Below are 27,257 nucleotides of genomic sequence, written 5' to 3'. Positions count from 1 at the left end.
AGACTGAAGAACAAGGCCATGCTATATTGTAGATGTAGTCATCTTTCTTGTTGTGGATGTGATTTTCAAAAGCTTCTCCTCTCTGCTGTTGTAAGGTGTTTATCATCCAAGTACCTTCTTCTTCTTCTTCTTCTTCTTCTTCTTCTCTGGCGCTACAGTCCCAAATGAACCTTGACCATCCGGACGAGCTTCCGCCATTCATCACGGCCACATGCTGCCCTCCTCAGTTTTTGCATCCGAGCTTCCGTAGGCCTTCTTCCACTCCATCGAGCCACCTTCCTCGAGGTCGACTCGCCCCCTTTGTCCTCCTGGATTACCAAAAAGAGTCTCGTTCATCACCTCAGACTCTTCCATTCTTGCCACATGACTTGCCCATCTTATCCTTCTTGATCGTATAATTTTTGTTATAGGAGCATCGGAATATATAGTGTACAATTCTGCGTTGTACCTTTCCTGCTTTGTTCTTTGTCATACACAGGGCTAATTATCCTCCTCAAAACATTCAAATCCGTCGAGCAGCCTTGCATCGGTTTCCGTCAAGGGCCATGTTTCCGAAGCATAAGTGAGAACTGGTCTAACAAGGGTTTTATAAATAGTGGATTTTGTTGGGCGGCTGAGGAGTCTTGACAGGAATAAATTACTCAACGCAAAATATGCCTTATTTGCTGATACCAGCTTAACCTTAATTTCAGTTGAGATGTCATTAAAGCAAGTGACTGTGGAACCAAGACACTTGAAGCTATCAACCCTTTCAATGAAAGTTGACTGCGTATTGAGTTGATATGCTTTCCCACAAGCCATGTATCTAGTTTTATTTTCATTTATCATAAGACACCTCTTCTTACTTGCTTGACTTAAGGCTGCAAAAGCTTCTGTCAGTGCTGGTGCTGTCCTTGCTATGATGTCTACGTCATCTGCATATGCTAAAACCTGCATTGACTTGTAGAAGATGGTGCTCCTAGTCTTCCCTAATTACCTTCTCGAGTGTTATATTAAATAATAAGCATGCTAATGCACCTCCCTGACGTAACCCACTTTTTTTAAAAAGTTTCAGTGGGTCTGAGTAATTTCCTCGAACTCGAATGGAGCTTCTTACGGCAGACATAATCATTTGAACCATTCTCAGGAGATTTCCATGTATGCCCATCTCCTGTAAGGCCTGAAACAACTGATTTCTGTTGATGCTGTCGTATGTAGCCATGTTTCACTCCCATAAAACGCTACACTCTGGACAAATACCTCCAGAAGAGACTTCTTACACTTAAATCTATGTTCGATGTTAAAAAATATCTTCTTTAAGGTATGCTTTTCTTCCCATTGCCAGTCTACATTTCATGTCATCTCTACTTCGGTCGTCATTAATTATTTTACTTCCCAAATAGCAAAATTCATTTACTACTTTTAGTGTACCGTTACCTAATCTAATGCTCTCATCATAGCCTTAATTAATTCAACTACATACCATTACTCTTCTCTTGCTTTTGTTAATGTTCATGTTATATCCTCCTTTCAAGATTCTGTCGGAAGTTCCACTGTTCCTTCAAGTCCCTTGCTACCACTGACAGAATTACAGTGTCATCGGCAAATCTCAAAGCTTTCATTTCTTCTCCATGAACGTTAACTCCTTCAACCAATTTTCCTTTGTTTCCTTTACTGCTTTCTCAGGGTACAGATTACATTACATGGCGGATAGGCTACAACCGTATCTCACTTCCTTCACAAGCACTGCTTTCCTTTCATGTCCCTCGCCTTTTGTAACGGGCGTCTGGTTTCTGTACAGGCTGTAAATAGCCTTTCGCTCCATGTGTTTTACCTCTACTGTCTTCAGAATTTCAAAGAGCGTGTTCCAGTACACATGATCAAAAGATTTCTCCAAGCCTCAAATACTACAAACGTAGGTTTTCTGTCCTTAACCTATATTCTAAGGTGAGTGGAAGAACCAGCATAGCGTCGCATGCTTCAGTATTTCTCTGGGACCCATACTGACGCTCCCCGAGGTCGGCTTCTACCCGTTTCTCCATTCGTCAGTAAATAACTTGTGTTAATATTTTGCAACGATCACTTCTGAAGCTGATAGTTCGGTAATAGTTACACCTGTCAGTAAGTGCTTTCTATGCCACAGAAATTATTAAATTCCTGCACAAGTATGAGGATATTTCGCCTGACTTATACTTCTTGCACACGACGTGGAATAGTTTTATCATGGATGGTTATATACATCCACACCTATATGCATATCTACATCGACAGGGTGGTCAATTGACAGTGACCGGGCCAAATATCTCACGAAATAAGCATCAAACGAAAAAACAACAAAGAACAAAACTCGACTAGCTTGAAGGGGGAAACCAGATGACGCTATGGTTGGCCCGCCGGATGGTGCTGCCATAGGTCAAACGGATATCAACTGTGTTTTTTTTTAAATAGGACCCCCCCCCCCTTTTTATTACATATTCGTATAGTACGTAAAGAAATATGAATGTTTAAGTTGGACCACTTTTTTCGCTTTGTGATAGATGCCACTCTAATAGTCGCAAACGTATAAGTACGTGGTATCACGCAACATTCCGCCAGTGCGGACGGTATTTGCTCCGTGATACATTACCCGTGTTAACATGGACAGTTTACCAATTGCGGAGAAGGTCGATATCGTGCTGATGTATGGCTATTGTGATCAAAATGCCCAACGGGCGTGTGCTATATATACTGCTCGGTATCCTGGACAACATCATCCAAGTGTCCGGACCGTTCGCCGGATAGTTACGTTATTTAAGGAGACAGGAAGTGTTCAGCCACATGTGAAACCTCAGCCACGACCTGCAACAAATGATGATGCCCAAGTAGGTGTTTTAGGTGCTGTCGCGGATAATCCGCACATCAGTAGCAGACAAATTGCGCGAGAATCGGGAATCTCAAAAACGTCGGTGTTAAGAATGCTACATCAACATCGATTTCACCCGTAACATATATATGCACCAGGAATTGCATGGCGACGACTTTGAACGTCGTGTACACTTCTGCCACTGGGCACAAGAGAAATTACGCGACGATGACAGATTTTTTGCACGCGTTCTATTTAGCGACGAAGCGTCATTCACCAACAGGGGTAACGTAAACCGGCATAATATGCACTATTGGGCTATGGAAAATCCACGATGGCTGCGACAGGTGGAACATCAGCGACCTTGGCGGGTTAATGTATGGTGCGGCATTATGGGAGGATGGATAATTGGCCCCCATTTTATCGATGGCAATCTAAATGGTGCAATGTATGTTTATTTCCTACGTAATGTTCTACCGATGTTACTACAAGATGTTTCACTGTATGACAGAATGGCGATGTACTTCCAACATGATGGATGTCCGGCACATAGTTCGCGTGCGGTTGAAGCTGTATTAAATAGCATATTTCATGACAGGTGGAATGATCGTCGAAGCACCATACCATGGCCCGCACGTTCACCGGATCTGACGTTCCCGGATTTCTTTCTGTGGGGAATGTTGAAGGACATTTGCTATCGTGATCCACCGACAACGCCGGACAACATGCGTCAGCGCATTGTCAATGCATGTGCGAACATTACGGAAGGCGAACTACTCGCTGTTGAGAGGAATGTCGTTACACGTATTGCCAAATGCATTGAGGTTGACGGACATCTTTTGAGCATTTATTGAGTTAATGTGATATTTACAGGTAATCACGCTGTAACAGCATGCGTTCTCAGAAATGATAAGTTCACAAAGGTACATGTATCACATTGAAACAACCGAAATAAAATGTTCAAACGTACCTACGTTCTGTATTTCAATTTAAAAAAACCTACCTGTTACCAACTGTTCGTCTAAAATTGTGAGCCATGTGTTTGTGACTATTACAGCGCCATCTATCACAAAGTGAAAAAAGTGGTCTAACTAAAACATTCATATTTCTTTACGTACTACACGAATAATAAAAAAAATGGGGGTTCCTATTGGAAAAAACGCAGTTGATATCCGTTTGACCTATGGCAGCGCCATCTAACGGGCCAACCATAGCACCATCTGGTTTCTCCCTTCAAGCTAGATAAGTTTCGTTCTTTATAGTTTTTTCGTTTGACGCTTATTTCGTGAGATATTTGGCCCAGTCACGATCAATGGACAACCCTGTATATCTACATACATACTCCCAAAGTACAAAGGTTACCTTGTACAACTACTAGTCATTTCATTTCTTATACCACTCGAAAACAGAGCGAAGGAAAAACGACTGTCTGCATACCTTCATACGAGTAAAAATTTCTCTTATCCAACCTTTGAGTTACTTGTGCGAAATGTACGTCGACGGCAGTAGAATCGTCATATAGTCAGCTACAAATGCCCGTTCCCTAAATTTTCTCAGCAATGTTCCTCGAAAAGAACGTCGCCCACCCTCTAGGGATTCCCAGTTGAGTTCCGTAAGCATTTCCGTAATACTTGCTTGTTGATTTAACCTACCGGTAACAAATCTAGCAGTCAGTCTCTGAAGTCTTCCTTTAATCCGATCTGATGCGATCCAAAAACTCGAGCAGCACTCAAGAATGGGTCGCACTAGTGTCGTATACACGATATCGTTTACTGATGAACTACACTTCCCTACAATTCTCCCAATAAACCGAAGTCGACCGTTCGCCTCTCTACAACAATCCTTATAATTTATATCGCCTTGCAATGTTGCGCCTAGATATTTAATCGACGTGACTGTGACAAGCAGCGCACTGCTAATGCTGTTTTCGAACATTACGGGATTATTTTTCCTACTCGGCACCATTAACTTGTATTTTTCTACATTTAAAGCTCGCTGCCATTCATCACACCAACTACAAATTTTGTGTGTCATCTCGTATCCTCCTACAGCCATTCAACGACGACACCTTGCCCTACAAAATAGTATTATCAGCAAACAGCTGCAGTTTGCTGCTCACCCTGTCCGTCAGATCATTTATGTAAACTGATAATAACAAGGGTCGTATCAGACTTCCCTGGGGCACTAATGACGACATCCTTGTCTTTGATGAACCCACCCCGTCGTGGATAACATACCGGTTCTGATACTTGAGAAGTCTTCAAGCCACTAACATATCTGGGAACCTTTCCGTATGGTCGCACCTTCGTTAACAGTCTACAATGGGTCACTGGGCCAAACGCTTTTCGGAAATCTAGAAACATGGAATTCATCTGTTGCACTCCATCCATGGTTCACAGGATATCATGTGAGAAAAGGGCAAGCTGAGTTTCGTTCGAGTGATGGTTTGTGGACAGGACCTCTTCCGTGCCAACGGAATTTGTTACATTCGGTTTTTTGTTCAGTAATTTTGCAGTAAACCGTTGAAAAAGTTTCCTTACCCTTATTATAACGGAGTGACCTGAGCGTTTCTCCAGTCGATTGGTACTTTTTGCTGGACGGGAGATACGCGATAAACGCAAGCTAAGCAAGAGTCCAATGCTGTATAATAGTCTATAAAACCGAACTATGGTTCCAGCCGGGCCCGGCGACTTATTTATTTTCAACTGTTTCAGTTGTTTCTCTATGCCAGGGATGCCTGTTACTATGTCCTCTACACGGGAGTCTGTGAGATAATCAAGCGACAGTATGTTTGTACTATTCACCTGCTTGAACGATTTCTTGAACGCGAAATATAACGCTTCAGGTTTCCTTCTGATATCTTCCGCTGCCGCACCAGATTGGTCAAGGAGTGACTAGATGCAAACCTTCGACCCGCTTAGGTATTTTCTAGGCAATACCTCGTGGAAAGGTATGACTATGGTAGTTGTATGCCTCGCTCATCTATCTTTTCACAGACGCACCAGTTTCTATTAATTTTTGCCTGTCATCATTTGATCGTCCTCTTTTGAACCGACAGTGCAACAGTCTTTCCCTCCACAACAATTTCCGAATTTTGTTGCTAATCCAAGCTGGGTCTTTTGCTTCCTTCAACCACTTACTTGCCTCGACACATACATCTCCAGAGCTTGATTTACGGTTCGTTTAAAGTTTGCCCATAATTCCTGTACGTCCATAATGCTGGGACTAAATGATGTCCATTCGTTGACTAAGTTTGATGCCTACAACTGCTATCTGCTCATTCTAGTACAAACACTCTCCTAGACTTTTTGATAGATTTATTAATTTTAGTAACCACCGTTGCTATGACGACTTCTTGCTCAATAACCCTTGTTTCTATACTGACACCGTTGATAAGGTCAGACCTGTTTTTAGCTACACGGTCTCAAATATTTTCATTGCGCGTGGGCTGTCGAAATAGCTGCTCAGAACAGTTTTCGGAAAACATGTTAAAAAGTACTTCGCAAGATTTTTTTGTCCCTACCCCCTGCAATGAACCCATAGACGTCTCAGTAGGTTAAAGTCGTCTCAGTTAATATTGCGTGATCTAGGTATTTCCGCGCTGCTGACCGTGGAATTTCTTTGGATGTCTGTAAAACTGTCATAGCGGAACCGGGTGGCCGGTAAAAACATCAGCAGTTAACTTGATTTCACCTAGATCTGTTATACGCATCCAGATAACCTCACTGGCCACTAAACGTCGACGTCAGTAGAGACAATATTTTTGTGAACTGTAATGTACACTCCCCCTCCTACGGCGTCTCACCTGTCTTTCCGATGTAAATTCTATGACTCAGAGCTTTCTACTTCGGGTTTTGGCCTGCTCTTAGTACCGAGAATAATTTCAGTGCTGGAGGATGGTAAATTCAGGAACTTTGTTACGGAATCTTAGATAGTTTACTGATGCCATTTTGACGGTCGAATTGTCTTTACTCTGAAAGCGGACTGATTACCTATTTACGTGTCGATTGGCGAGTATTCATCAGAGTATCTCAAACTACAGCCTAGCCTAAAAAACATTCACATGCACTCCATAAGTCCATAAGTACTCCACTCCTGGCCTATCAAGAGGAGTCCTACAATTCTCCACCCAGTAACGCAGGTCCAGAATTCTGAAGCCAAGGCCGTCATGGAATCAATGAATTCTGCAAACCAAAGGATCCCCATCAAATCTGGGAACAATGATGCAAACTGTCAACTCTGTTTCGAACCCACCCACGAGGCCAGCAGCCTTCACCACTTCCGCTGGCTGCCTGTATGAAGTAGACGCCCTCGGAACCCAAGCGACAGGCGTCATTGATGCCTACGTGAACCACAACTTAGGGATGGCTGCACCCTGTACGCACGAAAGCCCTACTCCTCCTGTCAGACGAGACCTCTCGGCAGAAATACCAACTGCATATTGATTTCCTTTCGGCCCCTGAACACTATTACCCTAAGAGGCTTCATAACGCACCGAATATTGGAGCTCCCGATAATTAGCTGTCGCCTTCTAACGTGTGCCTGCTAGAACCCTGCTGAAGGAACGGCCACTTGCCCTCTCACTGGATGAATGGGCAAGATTAGATGACCATCTTCCACATCGGCGCACCGCCTAGAGGGATGCGAACCGATTACCATCCACCACTCTCTTGGGATGAGCTTGGGTCCACAGCGTCGATGACACTGGAAGGTGCCTCGGCAGCAGAGTCTGTTGGTGAAACAAGCGGCACCGAGGTATCCCATGTGACGGGCCTACTCTCTGCCACCGCTGCACCCAGAGGCAGCACCCTGAAGACGGCTGACCGTAGTGAAGAGCCCCTTCAGCTAGGAACCTGACACACCAGCTTTACACTGGCTATTACTGCTGAGCCATTTCCAGTTACGTATCTGTCATTTACAAATATAAATATACTATAGTTTACAGATTCTACTAGTAATTCGTAGCATTAAAACATCTGCAGTTATTTACCACATTATGATGAAATAAAATAGGAAGACGTTCAGTCTCTGCAAAGTGAAAAATTATGTACCACAATTATTTTGTTGAGCGACTAGATGTTTGAACATGACAGACTTTAAGAATATAATTGAATCGATCACTGCAGAAACAGGGTAAATCAAAAAATGTAAATTTGGAGATAGCATAAAAAACTTGTTTTCACTTACAATAATAAATTAGTTTTAGCCTTTTTCCCAGGTTTGGATCAGTGTTTAAGAAGTTTAATTGTGCATTTTTGAAGACCTACATATCAAAAAAATGTCCAGAATGTTCTTTATTCAAACCCTGACTTGTCCCCTTTTAGTAATGAAGTGTTGCATATGTAATAGGAATGTACCGAAACACATGTGTTTTCAGGAAGTATTACTGGAAAGCTCTAAACTACACTGAGGTGACAGAAGCCGTGGGCTACCTCCTAATATCGTGTCGGAGCTCTTTGCCCGGCGTACTGCAGTAACTCGAAGTGGCATGGGCTTAACAACTCGTAAGAAGCCCCCTGCCCAAATTCTGAGCCGTGGGACCTCTACAGCAGTCCATAATTGCTGAAGTGTTGCCGGTGCAGGATTTTCTGCGCGAACTGACCTCTCAATTATGTCCTATAAATGTTCGATGGGATTCATGTCGGGCTATCTGGGTGGCCAAATCATTCGCTCGAATTGCCCACAATGTTCACAAATCAACTGCAAACAGTTGTGGTCCGGTGACATGTTCGGGAACATGACGTCCATGAATGGCTGAAAATGGTCTCCAAGTAGCCGAACATAACCATTTCGAGTCAATGTCCGCTTCATTTGGACTAGAGGACCCAGTATAGTCCATATAAACACGGCACACACCATCGTGGGGCCACCACCACCATGCACACTGTCTTGATGACGACTTGGGTCCATGGCTTCGTGGGTCTGTGCCACTCTCGAACCTTGCCATCAGTCCTAAAGAGCTGAAATCGCGACTCATCTGACCAGTTGTGTAGGGTCGAACTGATATGATCACGAGCCCAGGACAGGCGCTGCAGGCTATATCATGCTGTTAACAAACGCACTCGCGTTGGTCGTCTGCTGCCATAGCCTATTAACACCAAATTGCGCCGCACTGTCGTAACGGATACAAGCGTCGTACGTCCCACTTTGATTTCTGCTGTTATTTCACGCAGTACTGCTTGTCTGTTAGCACTGACAACTGTACTCAAACGCGGCTGTTGTCGGTTGTTAAGTGAAGGATGTCGGCCACTGCGTTGTCCGTGGTGACAGGTAATGTCTGAAATTTTGTATTCTCGGCACACTCTGGACACTGTCGATCTTGGAATATTGAATTAACTAACGACTAACATTCTGCGTTCAGTCTGTTAATTCCAGTCCTGCCGCCATAATCACGTCTGAAGCCTTTTCACATAAATCACCTGAGTACAAATGACAGTTCCACCAATGCACCGCCCTTTTATGTCTTGTGTACACGATACTACCGCCATCTGTACATGTGCATATCGCTAACCCATGACTTTTGTCACCTCAACAACAATAGAAATTATGCAAGTGATATACCCTAAATTTCACACTATTTTTCAGCTTATAAATCTATATCTAGTACTAAAAGAATATGTAAGGCATTGAATATAAAGTAGAATCTATGTTGCTGCATTCCAGAGAAATTAAACTATTCAATACAATAAAATGGAATATGAGATAATATATTTATGTAAACCAATAAACAGTTAAATCCAGTTTAACCAAAATCACTTTGATATGAAACAGCTTAATATTAAAGAAACAAGGCAGACTTGCTTTGAGTAACTATTGCTTCAACTTAACAAAGAGTTATTTCAGTATTATGATACATTTTTCAAAGTGAGCCTCCAATGTTAATGGTAGACCACTGATTAAATACAACGTAATTTTCTTATACGTAATCCTCAGCACATTCCTTGTCACAAGCTGGACAATTCGGTATATCTATATAGAGGGAACTGTCATCTGTTGGAATGCACTGCTACACTTTTTGAATGTCGTGGAGTTTTCCCACTATATGCCCTTTTAGGCATCCAGTGCCCGGTTTTTGCAAAGAAAATACACTGGTGTCCAAAATTAAAGCACAAACGGAAATTCTGCAAGGTTGCGTTTATTTTGTCACAAAACATTATAAACAAGTGACAGCAAAGCAGAAACAACGTAAAGAATACAGACCGTAAACAACTGCAACATACAGTAGACGAAAATGTTCTTCGTTTTTCCCAACTTAACAGATTCGTACACACATTGCGACAACTGGTTAATGTGTTCACTATGGGACGTGACCGCCTCTGGCAGCAGTACAGTGCTGACAAGGACGGAGCATGCTGTGAATAACGTCATCAATCTCATGTTGCGGTAATAATGCCCATTCTTCCTGCAGAGCTGCTCGAAAGTCTTGGAGAGTGGTCGGTGGATGTTGATATGATGCAACCCGTCTCCCTAGAGCATCCCAGACAGGCGCTATGGGATTCAAATCGGGAGAGTGAGCAGACCACGCCACGCGTGCTGTATCTTCCGTTTCCAAGAAAACATCAACCACTCGTTCTCTATGGTGTCGAGCGTTATGGTCCATCAATACGAAGTCTGGGCGGAAAGCACCTCGCAACAACCATACATGAGGTCCCAAGACCTCGTCGCGATACCTAACAGCAGTTAAACCTTCCCGATTCACCCAAACAATTTCATAAAGAGATGTTCGAGTGGTCAACAAAATGCCTGACCACATCATTACTGATCCTCCTCGATATCAGTCTCTTTTCACAATGTTCGGGTCTTGAAGTCATGTTCAGATGCAAATCTGTCAAGAATCGCTCTCCAGACCAATTCGGGACTCATCTGTGAAAAGAACGTTGGCCCACTGTTCAAGTGTCCAGGTGGCATGTTGATGACTCCATTCCAGACGTTCCCTTCTGTGAAGACGCGTCAGAGGCACACATACAGCAGGTCTCCGACAATAAAGGCCACTCTGTCGAAGCCTTCTCTAGATCGTTTCCACTATACAACGCGTCCAGTGGATGCTGCGAGGTCAGATGCCAATTGCTGCGCAGTACTAAGGAGGTACCTTCGGGCCCTTACAGCCAGATAACTGTCCTCTCTTTCTGATGTCGCACATGGTCGACCCTGCCGTGGTCTTCAGCATACAGTTTCAGTCTCTATAAACTGTCGCCACATCCGAAAAACAACAGAACGATACACGTGAAGCTATTGGGTCACATGAGTTTGCGACTGTTCTGTTTCCATTCTTCCTACGGCTCTCCATCGCATAGACCCTGGTATGCGTCTTCTCTGTGACATACTGCACCGTCTGTGTATACACAGCAATTGTGGCTGTGGGATAACCCGGCAAACACTACCCGCTTGATAGGTGCCCTGAGGTAATTGTTGGCGTGGCTTTCTGTTCTCCGAAACGCCATCTTCCGTGCAGAATACGATTGTACGGACATCTGTCGACAGTTTGTATGATCATATCGAGAAATAGGCACAGGACGGGTAAATTGCCATTTGTTGCTTTAATTCTGGATATCAGTGTATGTACTCAGCAGCATCATTGACGATGTAAACTATAGCACTCAAAAATCCAGGTTTATCGTTTGAGTAGGCAGATTCGGTAATTATCTTTACTTTTTATCCGAAGTGCGGGTGTTGAGCAGCAGATCCTCCGGTGGTAAATTGTGTCGACCAGTCTTTAAGATTAAGAAAACCATTAGAAGTGACTCCGATCACAGCGAATTTGTTGTTTGTGCTTGCCAGATTGATTATGGCATTATAATGTTCTGGCACATACACTCTGTCTGATCTTTTGACTTTGCGTTTCACTACCAAAGTCACGATCATACGGAAGAAATGAATGACATCGTTGGGAGAAACAGTGCACGATTTTATGAAACATCCCCAAGTGAGTCAGTGCAAGCGAAAGTTGCATAACTGGATGATTTTAATTTGACCTTCACAGTTGTCTGAAGAAATTTAAACTTCTTTCACTGGTGAGATATTATTCTGAATGTAGTTATGAATAAATGAATACGCCTCCTCTGGAGATTCACGGCCAGTGCCTTCATAATGTGCCGTAATATCTTTAAGTTTATGAATACAAAATATGCTGACACACAGTTAGTTATAATTAAAAATTTCTTGAGAGAGAATTCTACCGCAAATGCAAGAGCGTTACTGAAGTACTTAAACAAAATATTTCTTACCAAGAACTTGAATATTTAACTTGCTTCTGGAAGTGTGACCATCGGGATTTGTTGCAATACAGACATATCCTCCCTCATCAGCTTGCTTCTGAATATCCTTAATTATTAGGGTTCCATTAGGAAAGATTTGTTGGCGATGGTTTTCTGGTAGAGATCTCCCTGAAAATAAATGCATTTTGGTAGTGAGTAAATTTTATGCCTTTTCTCAGCTCTCTGAGATTTGCGCAAGTAATGGTAAATTTACATACTTAAAAGAGTCTTTCATTGACTATACTGATGTAGGTCATTCTACATCCATATTTTAAAATTGTTGAATACGACATTACAGTCCTGAGACATTATGCACTATGAATACTGCATCAAATGCATTTAACATTCACTAGGTCACTATCAATGACTCTTAATTCTTGATTTTGATTTGAATATTGCGAACAAGCTACAATTGCAAATTATGACAGGAACTACCATCCATGTACCCCATTGGATAAAGATGAGTTTTCATCTTTATCTACTTGGTCTCATGAATCATAGTCCACATTGTTTCAAGATGATAGCTACATTTGTACATCACACAGACTGCATGGTGTGAATACTGATTATCAATAAGCCCCATAATAGGCTGATGACGACAGTTATCTCTCTCTTCATGATAATGATCATGCTTGTAGACATTTCTGTATTAAAAGATCTGTCTCTTCTCTACATATCTCTTTTTTTTCTTCATTGTATTTCAATCCCCCATCTGGGGCAGGCTGGCAGCAGCATAGGCACTGCTCTTCAGCTGAGAGACATTAAATACATGACAGGAAGACACTTAAAACAACATAAAGGATAAAATATGCCGGAACATAGATATAAAAAGGAGAAACATTATGGAAGAGAGCGCACAAAAAAGGGGGTGACTGCAAAAATGGCGATATAAATCTAAAAAAGTAGTTAACACAAAAAAACCACACACAGTAAGGATTGAAAGAAGACAAGGTGAAGTACGGCTGGGGCATAAAAGTTGCAGAATGATTAAAACAGCCATGTGACGGATGGCGTACCACAGAACAATCACAGGCAGCCAAACTGTGTACTTAAGTCAAGCACACAATTAAAAGAACAGCACTTGACGCCACTGGAGAACGACACCAAACACAACACTGACGTAGCACAGAACAAACAGGGAGGATCTGCCAGAGTTAGGGATACGAGGGAGAATGGAAGAAAGGAGAGGAAGTGGTGGTGCTAGGGGCATGGGAGAGAGGGGGAAATAGGGTGGAGGCGCGACAAAGGGGGGTGGGGAGGGAAGGACAGGAGAGGTAAACAGCCAAGGAGGTGGTACAGAGACCTGGGGGGGGGGGGGAGGAAGACCACTCTGGGGAAAGGAGGGGAGGAGACAGGGGGGCCCTGGGGATGGGGGACATGGCCAAGCTACAGTTGGTACGAAAGGTAGATGTCATGGCAAAGTTCATCATCTGGGAGGGGAAGGTGCTGGAAACTGCCCTGATGAAGGGTACAGAGTATGTGGAGGTGGACAGAGCGGGGGGGGGGGAATTCAGCAATAGAGGCACAGCAATGGATGGGGGGTGGAAAGGAAAGAGGACACCAGGGGGTGGGGGGGATCAAGCCTACGGGCAGTGTAAAAGATGTGAATATGTTGGAGGGAAAGGAGGTGGTGGGGAAGGGGATGAGGTCATGCAGGAACCATGTGGGGGACAGAAGGCAGATACAGAAGGCAAGGTGAAGGGGGGGATGATGGAGATCTTGGCAATGCTGGCATAACAGAGGATAGGACAGGAGGGAGTTGTAGGTGTGGAGGATGGTGGAATGATGCAATCCCCATATCCGGCAGGACAGGAATTTCAGGAGGCAGAGGTGGAGGCGGGTATGGGCTTTCTGCTGGATGGTTAGGAGATGAGGGGTCCAGGAGAGGTGACGGTCAAGGGTAAGGCCAAGGTATCTCAGGGTGGGGGTGAGCTGGATGGGATGACCATAAATGGTTTGGTAGAAATTATGGAGCTGGAAGGAGTGGGTGGTGCGGCCTATGATGATTGCTTGGGTCTTGGAGGGGTTCATACGAAGGACCCACTGGTTGCAACAAGTGGTGAACTGGTCAAGGTGGGTTTGGAGGGTGTGTTGGGACTGTTGAAGGGTAGGATAGAGAGCCAGGTAAGCAGTGTTATCAGCATGTTAGAGTAGGTGTACAGGTGGGGGTGGCTTGGGCATATCGGAAGTGTACAGGAGATAGTGGAGAGGGGAGAGGACGGAGCCTTGGAGGACGCCGGCGGCGGGATAAAAGATATGGGAGTTGGTATCTTGGAAGGTGACATAGGAAGGGCGGCGTGAGAGGAAGAAAGCGACCAACAGGACAAAATTGATATACAGGGCGAAGGTTTGGAGTTTAAAGAGGAGACCAGGATGCCATATGTGGTAGTAAGCATTTCGGAAGTCGAAGGAAACAAAAATGGTGGAGCGACGAGAGTTAAGTTGGAGGGAGAGAAGGTGGACGAGGTTAAGGAGTTGTTGGTCTTCAGCGGAGAAGGAGGGTCGGAAGCCATGCTGGGTAAGGGGGAGGAGGTGGTGTTGATTAAGGTGGTGATGGATACGATGGGAGAGGATGGATTCGAATACCTTACTGAAGACAGAGGTGAGGCATATGGGACGATAGGAAGAGGCAGAGCAAGGGGGTTTGTTGGGTTTGAGGAACAAAAGGACGCGGGGAAGTCTTCCACCGGTCGGGATAGAAGCTGGTGGAGGGGATGACGTTTTATAAATCGGCAAGGACAGTCAGGAAGGAGGAGGAGGGGCATTCTTTGAGTTGGCAGCAGGTGATGCAGTCGTGATCATGGGCTGTGTTGCGTTTTGACCGGAGGATAAGTTTAATTTCTTGTGCTGCGATTTGAATGTTCTACATATCTCCTCATCACTTAGTATATAAATTAAAGTTCCCTGCTCGCTTCTGACGATGTGTTCGAGATAATTTTAGGAATTACTGTAGGGATTTTGATTCGGTTTTGACTAATAGATAGAGGACTCACGAGGAATGTCGTGTATATAAAGTTATAAATATTTCGTATAAATTGACTGAACTATGAGGAATTAAACTCTGCCGTCGCTGTAAAGACGACGGCATTGCCATCTAGCGGTACAGCTGCAACAACGCCAGAGGGCAGCGAAGCTGAGTATAGTACGAGTTGTGGTTGATCATATAGCCATAAAGCAATTGCCTGGAAACTTGAAAGGTCACAGAAGCAAATACCGCTAGGACCACAGATGTTTTACTCTGTATTTTAACCTGGCACTGATCTCTAAATGACATGGACATTTACGCGAAAGGAAATTTATTTCGAATTCAATGTTGAACTGTAGGTCTCCTTCACTGGGAACCAGTTCGAATTATGACGTGGTAGTCTGTCTAGTAGTAAGTTCTACATGGGACAACAAACAGATCGGACGTGTTATACAGGGTGTTTGTAAGTATACTTTTGCTACTTGAGCGAGTGTAGAGGGAAAACTGTTAAACAAATTATTATTAAACTTTATAAGAATGATGTTCAGACTTTGCACTGCGGGTTTGCGTTATTAGTGACATTAGTGTAATGACTTGCCGTTATTCGCCGTTACCGATACGACGACGTAGGGTTGAAAAACAAACATCAGTGTACATTGCAGTTGCAGACAGTCAACATGGGTCTGGACAAGGGGAGCAGGGCTTTATTCATAAAACAGTTTTATCAAAATAACAACAGTACTGCAGTTGCTCTTCGCGAGAATAGACGCCTTAAAGGAATACGGAGAGGTCCTCTTTTCGCACATGGGTTGAAGAACATGATTCGGAAGTTCGAATTAACTGTCGGTTTATGAATTTCTCCTTGGAGAGGTCGACGGCCGATTGCGCCACAAACTGTTGAAGTTACTATTGACATGGCTGAGAATGCTGGATGCAATGTGCGACCTTCAAGCAGTGCACGAGCTGTGCACGATAGCTGAACGTTCTATGGTCCACCGTTCTCAAAGTGTTACGAACAATTGTGAAATGATACCCATACAAACTTCACGTTCCTCACCAACTTTTGCCACGTGACGCAGACATTCCCGTAGAATTTGCTCTACGTTTCTTGCAAGGGTTGAAGTTGACGACATGTGGCCTTGGAACATTTTGTGCAGTGATGAAGCACACTTTATTCGTTAGCTCTCTTTCGCATGTACTTACTAATGTTTCCACTAAGTTTCATTGTCATACGATCACTAGCTTTTGCTGGGGGGGGGGGGGGGGGATCTCTCAACTAGCCAAAGTTTAAATATTAACACCCTGTGCATCCAATCCTCCTTAGCGTTCGCAAGCCACGAATAATATTTGTTTTCTCCGTATTCTATAATCATTTGTTGTTTACTCGTTGTCCTTCTGTTATAGTGTTTTGTGTTCTTCCATATTAGTGGTTTCGGTCGCTTATTAGTCGTGATGATATCAATAATGTCTCTGAGGAAATGCGTACTCAGTTTCGAATTCGACAAGGCAACAAGAAATGTTCAACCACGTTCATTAGCAGTGCACTACTGGATCGCGCAAGTATCACATCAGATCAAGTTCACACTGCTTACTGTAACACGGAGCTCCACTGCTTTTTCGTGAAACTCTTTAACCATGTGTTGCTGGAAAGTACACTGCTGAAACAAGGAGAGAAAGTTGAATTCCGTCACCATGAAGCCTCGGTGAGTACTGACATAATTTCAAACGCTGACATAGAGTGCAAAAATGAACGCATGTTTAACCTGCCTCCTGAGGCTGAGAGCTGTTGTTTAAAAGAGGTTTCAACCAAGTATGGAAAAATGAAACAAATCCGTTCAAAATGGCTCTGAGCACTATGGGACTTAACATCTGTGGTCATCAGTCCCCTAGAACTTAGAACTACTTAAACCTAACTAACCTAAGGACATCACACACATCCATGCCCGAGGCAGGATTCGAACCTGCGACCGTAGCGGTCACGCGGTTCCAAACTGAAGCGCCTAAACCGCACGGCCACACCGGCCGGCAACAAATCCGTAACGAACGTTGGTCTACCCAACACAAATTTCAGTGTTTTAGCGGCATCAGATCAGTTGAAATGCAATTCAGACAGAGTATTCCGTCTCATCCAACTTTTTGTGGATACGAGGCACATGTACTTGCAGTCGACAAATAGGAACATGGTTTATCTGAAATGAACGCGGCAATTAAAGAACGAAATGCCAAAGTCGAGCTTTCAGTTACAAAGATTCATTAGAGATACGCAAAAAACTGTTAGCTAAACTACTGACGGAGAACCAAATGATAGATATGGAAGGATCAAGCTCTTGTGTCGTATTATAACAGGAACCAAAACTACCAGCTGCTCATTTTCCTCCTTTACTGTCAGAACCGGGAGCAAATGTTCAGCCTCTAAAAACACAAGCGGCGTCAAACGTGTGATAGAAGCAGCACGAACGACGACATACCTGATTTAGAACAGATCGAATGGAAAGGAAGTCCGAAACCGGCACCTGAAACGAACGCCGCAAAAGCTAGAGGACCAGAAGTTAAGGCAGCAGTGCAGGACGTCACACAGAGCAATTTGCAGGCAGCTCCTGTAGGGCAACATTCAGAGGCCATTTTGACCCCGCAAATGCCGCTGTTAGTTTCCAAAACAAAACAAGCTGAACCACAAGAACGAACTCTTGATAAACAAAACAAGGAAGGCAGTGCTTGTGCAGAAACAGACGTGTATCCGTCACAAACACAAAACAAATATGACGAAAGACTTAGTGACATCAAGCAAGCAGGAAAGCAAAGGGAAAGCGGAAGCTTATTGCCAGTAGCGGAAAATACGCCTACGAAGCAGGAATAAGAAGCGACTCGAGAACAGATGGATTCCGATGTCGGTAAAGACCCTCCGACTCCTCCATGTGTCAAGATATTCAAGACTAGCGGACGCCCGTGGAAACAGATTCCATCGAAATACCAATGCAGTCCGGAAGAAAAGCAAAAACAAAGACTCCAAAGACGTCACTATAGCTGCTCACGGAAAAGAATCCGTTTGGTACTAAAATGGAGATGGAATGAGAGCGCTATCGTTTATTCAGCATCTCGTAACATTTATTGACCCGCTGGGATGGACACCGCCAACAAGAGAGAACTACCAGAGGTTTACTGAGACAGTTACCAGTACAGGAAAAGAAGTCATTTCTATAGGCTCCCGGTAGGAATATATCGCTAGCTGGACCGTCGAGTGCGAGAACTTGATCGAGCAATTTTAGCAAAGTGGAGATCAAGAGATAGCAGATGAATTACTTCACAGCATCGATACTGCGAGACGCGGGAAGTGGGTCGGACCGTTGAAAGCTTGGGTTTTAAGAAAGTCAGGTAGAACAGCTTGGTCTATGCTAAGGAAGTTTGGGGTGTGCTAGCCTACTGGAACGTGTATGCGACTTTATATCGCCAATGCAAGTCACTAATCGTATCTTGACAACGTCAAGCATACAACAAGCTTAAAAAAGAGCTCAGGACAGCAAAACCATCATGAAACACAAAACCAATAGTAGTAGGCCAACCTTCGTGTCAGCGCACTCTGCATTGTTGCCAAATTTATTCAAGATAGTGGCGATGACGTCATCTAAGATGGCGGTATGTACACTCGGCAATATCGCATGACGTCATCCAAGATGGCGGATTTTGGCGGGAAAATAGGCCAATTGTGCTACGTGCACTAACCTAACCTCAAGAAAAAATGGCGGGAATTTTTAGTTTTGGCGGGAAGGTAGACCAATTGTACTACGTCCACTAACCTAAGCCTCCAGAAGAAAAAATGGCGGGAAGTTTGAATTCCAACAGGATAATGCATGCAAAAACAGTACATGTCTTAATTATTATTGGTTATCATTTATTAACATACATTATCATTTATTATTATTTATCAACATTTATTATCATTTATTACCATTTATTATTATTTATTATCATTTATTATTATTTATTATTATTGACCTGCCTTCACTAGAAAATTCCGTCCAAATTCAAATTCCAGCACGATAAAGGCTCCAAAACCTTACTTTTGTTTATTATTATTCATTATCATTTACTAACATTCATTATCATTTTTTATCAATCATTATCATTCATTATTATTATTATTATTTATTACTATATCCCTACCTCCACTAGAAAATTGCATCAGATTCAAATTCCAGCACGATAATGTCTCGAAAACTGTACTTCTATTTATTATTATTATCATTTAGTATTTATTCAAGATGTCCGATTTTCTCGGCGAGAAAGCCATTTTCCTTACATCCATAACAGAAAATCTTTCACAAGTTCAAATCCCAACACAATAATTGATCACACATACGAACTTTCTCCGTCACTTACCTTTTTTCACTGGTAGCCTATCACAATCGCGTCAAATAATAAACTGCACTTATAGTAACGTAAGCCACGTCCATTGATTTTGCAGGGGGGAAGGGACTGAAGACTTTATTTCAAGCAGTACGGTCATCACTTGTTCTCCAACACAGTCAGCACACACATCTTTGATATCGCAGTGCAGTCGCCATGACATCCGCGCTCCAACTGAATTAGTTCAAATCTTCGCCACCGCCTGGCCAGCGCGCCGTGACACTGCCGACGCCTGTCACGTGAGGTGGCCGGCCACTCGCGCTGGACTGGCGGTACGCTGGGGGCGAGCCCAGCGATCGCTCCCACGTCGTAAACATGTTTTCACTGGACACGCTGGAACTTGCCGAGTTTGACGTCACAGCGGTCTCTTGTCCACTCACCACATGTATTCGTCGCCTTCGCACGTTTCCCGCCAAAATTGTTTGCCTCGGAGCTGAATCACACAACGCTTGCCCGTTCCCTGCCACACTTTTGGCGCCAAAGTTATTTTCCTGGGCACGTTCAAACCTGTCGATGCCGGCCGCTCACCGTCCGCCACGTGTCCTTGTGCGATCGAGAGCGCAGTGCTACACTTTTGGCAGCAAAGTTTGCTCGACAGTGGAATCCGCCATAACTAAATAACAGCACGTTTGGTACGCACTAGAACGCTCGCTAATTTACTCGCTCTCGTGAGCGCGTAATAACTGTACAATCACTGCGCCGCCGCCCCGCTTATGTCACACACGGACATAGTCTTCTGTAAATTTCTAAGTACTTAATTCCATTTCGATTTTAATCATATTAAATAACTGAATTTACGGTTTCATATACATATGCAAAGGTGTTCAACTACCGAATTTCAACTACTTTTCGAGGACCAGACAGCCACCTCTTCCTAGGAACCAGCGCCGAGTTTGAATTCTGGCAGTAAAGGAAGGGCACTTTGTACCAACCACAGCCGCCCAACCGCCACTTCCTCCTAGGAACCAGCGCCAAGTTTGAAATCTGCCAGTAAACAAAGCTCACACCGACATGTTCCACACCATACAGACCTGCAAAACACTCCTGCATAATTCATTTATAATGCTCTAGACACACGCTTGCTAATTGTAAACAGTAAAAATAACTCATAGCACAGCCTACAGACATGCGAATTGCTCGTAAATAATGCAAAACATTTGCGTCCAAATAGCCAAATAACTGCTAATTTTCCGCAATAATTTCAGTGCATAGGCTGATGGAAGGAGGAACGAGTGTACTTTATTTATTTGCGACATATCTTTTTGAAACTTTTGCTTCTCATAGGTTTCGATATGTAAGGCTGACCTAAGGCATGTTTTGAAATCCCGTAATGCACTACACTTGGCAACACAACCACACCCATCAAGATATTCATTCCAATCCAGACCTGTAACTCCTCTACAGATAAATTTGTCCAGTTATTTGTCGACTCACTCACAGTCTGACCAGATTGCCGTTATTGCACAAAAACAGCTCAGATTGCGCTGTGATGCTCGGGGAAGTAAGGAAGGACTGTACTCTATTTATTTCAAGGCCTTTTATTTAGTAGTGGAGTATATTTGTCACAAAACACCTGCACTGATCCGACTGTGGTCATCTGACACAGGCCACAAACACGTAAACAACTCCTAATTTTACCACACAATAGCAAACAGCTCTTAAATAATGCAGTACACAATATCAGCAGACGAGCTCTGTACTCTTAAACTCTCCAAATAAAGCACCGCACAGTGCACAGACATGCTCGCAAAATAGTGCAACAGACGCGCCCAAACACTCCCAGCTGCCAAACCGACCAAAAGTCTCTGCTCGGCCTCACCCAAACATGACCTCAACACAGTCGCATTCGCACCTAACAAAGGAGAAATTGATATCGCCTATGCGTCTTAGATTACGCTCCAAGGCAGGCCGCACACGCATGCGGTCGGCGGGGAAGGGCGTTCCAGAGCCTACACTCAAGTTCAGCTTCCCGGCTCTCGCTCGTGACAGCCGACCAGAAAAGGCACTCTCATCTGACACACGTGAATGCTGCAATGTTCTTCTCATGTATATAGCCAGCGTCTCAGGTCTGGACCTGCCTTCACGTCTGTTGTCAGAATAGCTCATAGCTCGTTGACACACACGATTAACGCGGCTGGGAAGATATTTACTACTCGCATGCAACCGAGATGGTAACGGAAAACCAATCACTCTGACCTGCGCTGCAGGCGCGTGTAATCATTGACAACACTCTATTTATTTTTTCGAACAATTTATTTAACCATACAGTATATCTATCACGCTATCACAAAACACCCGCCCAGATGTGCCCTTGGTCATGTTGCACAGCCCACAGACATGCACCCATTCATAATTTCAGTACACACTATAGCAAACTGCTACTAAATATATCCTCACACAATGTGTAGATACACTCAGTACTCGTAAACTATCCTAATAATGCATAGCAGAGCCTGCAGATCCGCTCGCAAAATAGCTCAGCAGACATGCGCAGGTACCTCCACTCCACACCCTGCCCACAGGATCGTGAAGTCACCCATCCGTCTGATTTCAGACCTCGCACAGCCCCTGGTCGGCTTCCGCAAGCGTGAGTTGGCGCAGTCAACGCGCTCGTCAGCGGTCAAAGCACACACATACGTCCGTCCAGGACCACGATCCGTCACAATCCCGAGCCGCGACCACCGAACGCGGGTGAAAGTCAACTTTATATCAACGTAGCATAATTCCAAAGCGCAGCCACCATACGCTAGACACATCATAGCAGCACATGTCTTTACCTCCTATGACACTGTAGCACACTGCGCATTGCTCCTCACACGACATTACACAGCCCTTTAACTGAACATAACTACACTTTCCTGCTCCCGCCTCGTCGCGTGACCAGCCATCTATAACCTTCTCAATATTATTCTTACTTTACAACATTTAAAAAAAAAAAAAGATCTAATTTACACTTTCACCGCACCTGACCTCACACCCGTCCCACCATCAACATACGCAAACGTCCTCAAAACTATCTTGACACTCTATCTTTCAAACGTAGCCTCTATCTAAACACCAATCAACTCATCTTTCTCGCACTTTCAACAGTAAAATTAATTTTACACACACCCAGAAATACCAAACGCAATTAAAGAGTCAAACTTTTATACAGAGCATCAAGCACATACGACACTCACACCAATCTTCAATGCCTGATCCATATTTACCACCTCCAACTTGATTTTAATATAATTACCATTGCCGCATCATTCTGCCAGCGCTCGATTTGTACCTATTTTTCCGCCCTTAACTGTTGTCACTAGAGGTCGAATATCACTATCTATAGATTGCATAAATTTCCACATAAAAAAAATCTCGCCCCGCCGTTTAGAGACTCCTACATCCGAACACATAGCATCATTCAACTATCACTTGCTCTTATGTAATAACTTATCCATAAGGTCGGGGGGCAAGGCCACCCCTTTCTTTCTTTCTTTGTTTCTTTCAGCAGCAGACAGCTATTTTTTTTATAGTGGTAGCTAAATTGCGCCATCAACTTTACATCACCATTCGCGAAAAATATATTCAAATACTTTACCACACCTACTCAATTACACAGTGGCCCCACTGAGGACATGGGCTTCAGTATTACAGTTCTTAATCCAATAACCACCGAAACAAGTACTAAATGCTCAAACTAATCCCATAGCGCCTTACAAAGCGAGTGTCCAAGTGCCGCCGGCAGAATGTCAAAGCCTCATAGCTATCCATCTGAACAACCGTCCACTCAGCCCCCAGGACCAGATTTCTGAAGTGGGCTCTCCCTATACCTGCTCTCCAGCTATTGTCTAACGACATACAATGCACAAATGGATTCCTGAATGGCTCACATCTGATCTCTGCAATTTAAGTCGGAGAAAGACATATATATTACCTTCTGCGACTTGTCTATAAACAGAACGATCTTAGTTACTACAACAGGACCTTGTTTTGACCATTCGCCGGAAATATGCACAATGTTGTATGCCTCAAACTAGGTACAAGTACAACAGATCCTGAACACCCTATCATCTCTATCCTCTACCATCAAACAGTGAAAAAGTCATGAAGCCACCAATGTGATCCTCTTCCAGCGCGGACAAACGGTATTCACAATACTCCCCCCGAATAACTCAGAGTGCGACCATCCAAGAATTCCTAACAGCTCGCCAAGTCCGACACCTCAAACTACAGATGCCTATATGAACAAGATCATATTAAATATACACACGCTGCAGAGATCCCTTTAAAGTTTGATCACCCATACTCTAAGGAAATGAGAAGTTGCCTGTGGCCCTTGTTCAAACAGTGTTTTCTAACACGCTTTTTCACACTGCCGAGCATTTCGTCTTTCTGCCGCGACTTCAAAGTCAGTGTCTGATTTTAAACAGACATTAACACGGACTGATGCACGGCCTCTCACAGGAAACTATACATTGCACCTTGTAAATCACATTCTTACAGTCGATAGCATAACACTGAATGATTTTAAATAAAGGACAGCCACAACACAAGGAAACTAGAAGAGCCTGCTGGCGTTGTAGCGACTTCCCTCGAAAGTGATTGACCACCTCTACATTTAAACTCATATGTCGCAGTGACCGAATAGTTTATAACTCTGCGTTCCATTTCTAGTGATTAGTCGTTTTTGCACACAAGTACGGGATCACCGTTTTCGGTGTTAACAGCCCCGGAAGTTGCGGTCCATCAACCAAAATTTGTTCTCCAACTCAAGCAAGTATTGTCAGTCAATCATTATGTCGTACCCAGTCCACAGATGCTATGGATAAGACACCCCCGATCTACTGTAACATTATCCATCACAGCTGATATCGCAAAAATTTTTACAGTAAGCCCAAAACTGGCCAACCAGTGACAGCTTGTTTTCTTAATGTCAGTATCATAGCTAAACCATACACCCTCTACTTTGCAAGTATCATTGCGAACATTTATAGATGACTGCTCAGCACGTCCATTCACACTTAATTCTCGAACACAAAAAGACGATCAAATTATACCAGACAACACTATACATATTTCTAAGACCTCGCGCACAGTACTCGATCAGTCTCTCTGCGTATGGCGGCCACAGAGCTATCTAGTCCTCTTACGTTAAAAGATCATCGTCACCTCGGCATTGACCAACCTACCCCGCAACATCGCTACCCAATTATTCCTCAACCGAGCAGACGAATACTGCTACAGTCCACCTCTCTTGACTGAATATAGCTTTCCTACTCCTAACCCCTCCAAGTGCACCACATTTCTCGAAATGTAACCAAGTCTTGGAGCTTAGCACACCATATCGATGTACAGTAACAGATCTCAAAGTGCCTTAATTTAATAGCATACAGTTAACAAGCACAAGAACGGAGCGATATTTATACACAACGTAGTTCGACACATTTTTAAGTAAATTATCCAATCTATCATGTGCAAAGTATTGTTCTAGAGTCCAGGATCGGTGCATCGTAGTTCCCGGTAGGAGATAGAGAGAGAGAGAGAGAGAGAGAGAGAGAGAGAGAGAGAGAGAGAAAGAACATAAACACACACACACACCTAAGACTAGAACGTTCAGCACTTAAAAACGCGATAACCTTAGATCGCTTACTTTTCCATCCTGTCAGACATACAGCCTTCTCCCCGGTCCCCCTACGCTGAGCTATCTCTACTCCAATCATAAAACTTTTCCTTTCTATGATTGTTGTTGTTGTTGTTGTTGTGGTCTTCAGTCCTGAGCCTGGTTTGATGCAGCTCTCCATGCTACTCTATCCTGTGCAAGCTGCTTCATCTCCCAGTACCTACTGCAACCTACATCCTTCTGAATCTGTTTAATGTATTCATCTCTTGGTCTCCCTCTACGATTTTTACCCTCCACGCTGCCCTCCAATACCAAATTGGTGATCCCTTGATGTCTCAGAACATGTCCTACCAACCGATTCCGTCTTCTGGTCAAGTTGTGCCACAAACTTCTCTTCTCCCCTAGCCTGTTCAATACTTCCTCATTAGTTATGTACCTTTTTGTAACACCCTGTTCACCGAAATGCGGTGAAAATGAGAACGTATTTGCTTATCTTCTGGTTCGCAGGGGGAATTTGTACATGGAGTCAAGTATGCGGCAACAAGAGGAATGCATGAAAACGATGACATCGAAGCGAGCGGAATAAGGAAGGCTGTCAATTTTTTCTCGTTGAGTTCGTATTATAGTGTATGTCTACTGAGGTAGCAGTGATAGACGCGAGTTGAACACTGTATTTGATGCCTTTCAAGAGGACAGAGAATCATTCACGTCTAAACTTACTCACATCTGTGTTAAATGATACCAGAGGGTGTACGGGATGATCGATTGAGACCGAGCTGCAACTAGGTACGATTCAAACGTTGACTCATTTATTCTAGAGAAGGACAAGTTGCTGAAGGTCGATTTTTTTTCCAGTATTGTATTTGGATGGTTTAGTCACGTGATATAGCCAGCGTTCTAGTCGTATGCGGCTACGTGTTCGGTATATGGTTTAAAGCACTGTCTACTTGCGATCGTTAACGGTGAACCCGTCGGTCATCAGAGGACCTCCATCTCATGTGTGATGAAAGTTGACACATTGCTCTAAACGCACTTTTATTTACGCGATCCCCACCCTGCCGCATGCTTGGTGTAAAATCAAGACTTCACCGTCATAACTAAGTTAGCTGCGGGTATTTGTGAGGGGCTGTAATCATTGTGTACACACTTACCCGACAGACGGGTGTTTACAGAATAGGTGACGGGATGACTTGTTATTTTCACATGTTGGGCGCTGCTGTTATGCGTATCTGTTTGCTTGTGGGATGTACCGGCTGCTAATAACTATCATTTTTATATACACCTGATGGAGTAATAGTATCTGGTGTAATCATTGGGCACTAGACGTGTCCGCAGGGCTATATTGGGCTCGTATCATAGAAAGGAAAAGTTTTATGATTGGGGTAGAGATAGCTCAGCGTAGGGGGACTGGAGAGAAGGCTGTATGTCTGACAGGATGGAAAAGTAAGCGATCTAAGGTTATCGCCCGTTTTTAAGTGCTGAACGTTCTAGTCTTAGGTGTGTGTGTGTGTTTACGTTCTCTCTCTCTCTCTCTCTCTCTCTCTCTCCTACCGGGATCTACGATGCACCGATCCTAGACTCTAGAACAATACTTTGCACATGATAGATTGGATGATTTACTTAAAAATGTGTCGAACTACGTTGTGTATAAATATCGCTCCGTTCTTGTGCTTATTAACTGTATGCTATTAAATTAAGGCACTTTGAGATCTGTTACTGTAGATCGATATGGTGTGCTAAGCTCCAAGACTTGGTTACATTTCGAGAAATGTGGTGCACTTGGAGGCGTTAGGAGTAGGAAAGCTATATTCAGTCAAGAGAGGTGGACTGTAGCAGTATTCGTCTGCTCGGTTGAGGAATAATTGGGTAGCGATGTTGCGGGGTAGGTTGGTCAATGCCGAGGTGACGATGATCTTTTAACGTAAGAGGACTAGATAGCTCTGTGACCGCCATACGCAGAGAGACTGATCGAGTACTGTGCGCGAGGTCTTAGAAATATGTATAGTGTTGTCTGGCATAATTTGATCGTCTTTTTGTGTTCGAGAATTAAGTGTCAATGGACGTGCTGAGCAGTCATATATAAATGTTCGCAATGATACTTGCAAAGTAGAGGATGTATGGTTTAGCTATGATACTGACATTAAGAAAACAAGCTGTCACTGATTGGCCAGTTTTGGGCTTACTGTAAAAATTTTTCGCGATATCACCTTT

At 43.7% G+C, this 27,257-nt stretch overlaps 1 protein-coding gene across 1 annotated transcript in view; it reads right to left on the bottom strand.

Annotated features, from left to right (window-relative positions):
* The window catches only part of LOC126184253 (Down syndrome cell adhesion molecule-like protein Dscam2), a 162,102-nt gene that overhangs the window by 82,882 nt on the left and 51,963 nt on the right, over positions 1 to 27,257 (bottom strand). The window contains exon 3 of the mRNA XM_049926622.1: positions 12,046 to 12,204. Within this exon, the coding sequence (XP_049782579.1) occupies positions 12,046 to 12,204 (159 nt within the window). The remainder of the gene's footprint in view (positions 1 to 12,045; positions 12,205 to 27,257) is intronic.

The sequence above is a fragment of the Schistocerca cancellata genome, chromosome 4, assembly GCF_023864275.1.
Source record: "Schistocerca cancellata isolate TAMUIC-IGC-003103 chromosome 4, iqSchCanc2.1, whole genome shotgun sequence".
NCBI classification, from domain to species: domain Eukaryota; kingdom Metazoa; phylum Arthropoda; class Insecta; order Orthoptera; family Acrididae; genus Schistocerca; species Schistocerca cancellata.
The sequence above is the reverse complement of the archived record's forward strand: the minus strand, read 5'-3'. Positions and strand labels throughout refer to the sequence as shown.